General features: G+C 33.8%; 1 protein-coding gene across 1 annotated transcript; it reads left to right on the top strand.

Annotated features, from left to right (window-relative positions):
- Window positions 1-453: 453 nt before the first annotated feature.
- Window positions 454-3,151, top strand: LOC144448667 (uncharacterized). Its single transcript, XM_078138946.1, has 3 exons — window positions 454-543; window positions 2,088-2,363; window positions 2,972-3,151. The coding sequence occupies exons 1-3, from the start codon at window positions 454-456 to the stop codon at window positions 3,149-3,151; spliced, it is 546 nt and encodes a 181-aa protein (XP_077995072.1).
- The last annotated feature ends 533 nt before the right edge of the window (window positions 3,152-3,684 follow it).

Below are 3,684 nucleotides of genomic sequence, written 5' to 3'. Positions count from 1 at the left end.
ATTTTATCCTGAATTTGCAAACGTTGACATTTGGTATGTGGAGCAGTTATATGGGGAGGATGGACAAAAGGTAGATTGGGAATATGTGCAAAATAAAGGAGTTCCTCGGTCCTCAATACTGCGATGGTTTGGGCTGAGGAATGCTATTCCTACACAGCCAAATAGTCAAACAAAGTTAGATACAGCGGTAGGCGAAATCAAGCTTTATTTTGGTAGAGAGTCTCTTCCATTGAACCACTGTACAACAAAAATAATTGCGCAAAGAAAACTTGAAAATGTATTTGTTCGACCAAGAGCAGAAGGGTACTTTACACGAGTGTTTGAGGGGAGAATTGACTTATGGGAAACGATATATCAATTGCCAATGAAGATTACTATAGACACAAAACTTAGGGAATTTCAATTCAAGATATTACATAATATTTTAGCCACAAATGTTAAACTGTGTGCAAAATGAAACCACCTAAAGTTGACAATCCACGGTGTACATTCTGTAAGAATGACGAAGAGACACTGTTCCACTTATTCTGTGAGTGTGAACAGGTACAGTTATTTTGGGAAAGTTTTTTCATGCTATGGGGCAGCAAATTAGATTTGCACTGTAGACCAAAAGACTGGCAAATAATCCTTGGAGATTCAACTTTATCGTGTCTTGTAAATTTTCTTATACTGCTTGGCAAGAGATATACCTACATCTGTCGATGTAAAAAAGAGACATTGGACTTTAGAGCATATAAGAACTATGAACAATCAATACAGAAAATTGAGTATAATATTGCAAATAGGAGACATAAGCTCAACTCACACATAAAGAAATTGGGAAGTTATCTAAAACACATTGTCCAAGACCCAGCATTAAGTAGGGAATAGAAAAATAAGTTTGAATTCTGTAAAGAAATCATTTTGTGTTTTATCCAGATACTGTAAAAACCTGCTATGTATAACTTCTTTTTTACTCCAATAAAAAAATCTTTTAAATGCAAAAAAAAAAGTTGGCGTCAGATTCAGATAGCGTCATATTGAGCGTCAGATAGCCTTTAGATCCGAAGACACCCGACGGACTCAATCAAACCTGAAATAACATCATTGGGACTACAGGGAAAGATTCCACTTCACAACCTTTTGATGGAAGTTGGAATGTCACTGCAATTTTAGTAACATATTTTATCGGTTCAGATGACTACATGGATTTGTTTCCCTTCCATAATATTTTAGTCATGCGTAACCCCATTGACCCAAAAGTTAGTGGTCCTAATATTACCTTCAATATTTGAGTCAATGGAAAATTTGAAATGGATAAATGGAGTGTGTTTCTCTTGCTGGTAAAAGGCACTCGGAGTGCTCCTACACCATATGGTGGATGTATAAATATCACATACCATGCCATTTGTGTTCAAATAAAGCGGTAAAAATGATGTAAATAGAGTGCTCGAGAATTATTGTTGCATCCTATTAAAATGCTTCAACTCTTAGTCGGTTAACTGGATACTGAAAAGTAGCACTTATCGCGGACAAAGATAATGTAATATATGTACTTGATGAGTGTTAATGGTTAAGCTAAATCGTCTGAGTGTGTAAGTAATGCTACCATCATATATATGAGACTCAATTGAGATTAATTTGTTAAACACTACCGGGATAATAAAGTGATAGTGTAGATATATAACTTGTTTGGTATCGAACACGACGCCATTTATTCTTCTATGTTGAGACTGTGTGCATATGCAAAGGTTTGTAAACTGTCAAATCTGATTGTGATATATTCTTATTGTTTTGTCGTTGTTGTTGTTGTTGTTGTTGCTGTTGTTGTTGTTCTTGTTGTTCTTGTTGTTGTTTTCATTGATGGTGCAGTCACGTTGTTTTTATCACTATTCCACATTTTGTGGGATACATGTTTTTCTCTGTGTGTCATAAATGGTGTACGATTGTGTTTAAAAATAATTTATTGGGGAAGACTGGACGATTTCACAATCATTATGTGTGGATCAGCAGATACGTGTAAAAACAAGCTTGAATCGGATAGTGATGATGATGATGATGATGATGATGATGGTGATGATGATGATAATTTCCTCTTTCCAATACAGCTACTAGATATGGCAGCTTCATATATGCATGATAGAGACGTTGTCATTCGAATCATAAAGCGGTACACAGAGTTGATTTTCAGTGAAGAACATTTGAAAAGATTGGATAAAGATATAAATCCGCAGAATACAGATGCAAGCAAGATCATGGCTACATTGGGTAACATCCTTTCTGAGTTAGAAATGCGAGCAGTGAAGGAAAGTGGTGTTGAAGTTGAAGGACCATCTCAGTATTTTTTGGGAAATATCAGACATATATACAAAGATGATGCTGAGGTATGTATGTATGTATGTATGTATGTATGTATGTATGTATGTATGTATGTGTGTATGTGTGTATGTATGTATGTATGTATGTATGTATGTATGTACAATGTATATATGTATGTATGTATGTATGTATGTATGTATGTATGTGTGTGTATGTATGTATGTATGTATGTACAATGTATGTATGTACAATGTATGTATGTATGTATGTACAATGTATGTATGTATGTATGTATGTATGTATGTATGTATGTGTGTGAGCATGTATGTATGTATGTATGTATGTATGTATGTATGTATGTATGTATGTATGTATGTACGTAAGTACGTACGTGTATGTGTGGGCGTGTGTATGTATGTATGTATTTATATATGTATGTATGTATGTATGTATGTATGTATGTATGTGCGTATGTATGTATGTATGTATGTATGTATGTATGTAAGTATGTATGTATGTATGTATGTATGCATGCGTGTGTGTATGTATGTATGTTTTAAGTATTATTTGGTCACTGTGTTATCAACATCATCTCACTTTTGTTTTCTACTTCCCATCCAACATACACTTAGTCAGAGGAATAATTATATACACATTCTTTTGTACGTGCCAGATTCAAACACTGTTGGCGGCATTTTCCGCCCATGGAGCAAAATCTATGGCAGGGACCAATCAGGTTGGCGACTGCGCACCAGACGTAAGCCTCGTTTCTATGGAAACAAAGGACATTTCGTTGGCGTCTTTCCAGAGTGAACTTAAACCTTTGGTAGTTTTGTCTTCTTCATTTTCCTGACAAATGCTCAGAGTAAGTTTAGACGTCTCTTGTTGGAATTTGAGTCGCTTTTAATTGTAAGAGTATTCTTTTCGTTTTCTTCAGACAGTTCTTGACTGGACTGAATTTCGGGACGAGGATACCATAAATATCGTCACACTAATCTAATCAAAATTCTAATGTTTATATTTGTACATTTTTATCCCGACACAGTGTGGGAAGAGTCTTTGGCTCAACAGTCTATCAAGTCTAAACAAAGTGTAATATTAATAATTATATATTTAAATTAATAATTATATATATATATATATATATATATATATATATATATATATATATATATATATATTTTAAATATAGTGATTATATGATCTGAATGGAATATTAACATGCTTACTTCAATTTAGAATGCTAAAGGCTTGCAAAATATACTGTAAAATAAACCATGATATTTAGGAAAAATACCAAGTGAAATGATAAGGTTATTCTCATTTGGGATGTCATTACTATATGTATGATTACTTTCAACTATTTCATAGGCCGGTGATTTTCAT

This window comes from Glandiceps talaboti, chromosome 17 (genome assembly GCF_964340395.1).
Source record: "Glandiceps talaboti chromosome 17, keGlaTala1.1, whole genome shotgun sequence".
Taxonomy (NCBI): Eukaryota; Metazoa; Hemichordata; class Enteropneusta; family Spengelidae; genus Glandiceps; species Glandiceps talaboti.
This window is presented reverse-complemented; position numbering and strand designations above follow the sequence as displayed.

What these genes read in the sequence shown, in the direction of transcription:
- LOC144448667 (XM_078138946.1), top strand. Translation starts at nt 454, where the DNA reads ATGAAACCACCTAAAGTTGACAATCCACGGTGTACATTCTGTAAGAAT. An exon ending in TATTCTGTGAGTGTGAACAG is followed by an intron (nt 544 to 2,087) that starts GTACAGTTATTT and finishes TTTCCAATACAG; the next exon opens with CTACTAGATATGGCAGCTTC. An exon ending in TATACAAAGATGATGCTGAG is followed by an intron (nt 2,364 to 2,971) that starts GTATGTATGTAT and finishes TGTACGTGCCAG; the next exon opens with ATTCAAACACTGTTGGCGGC.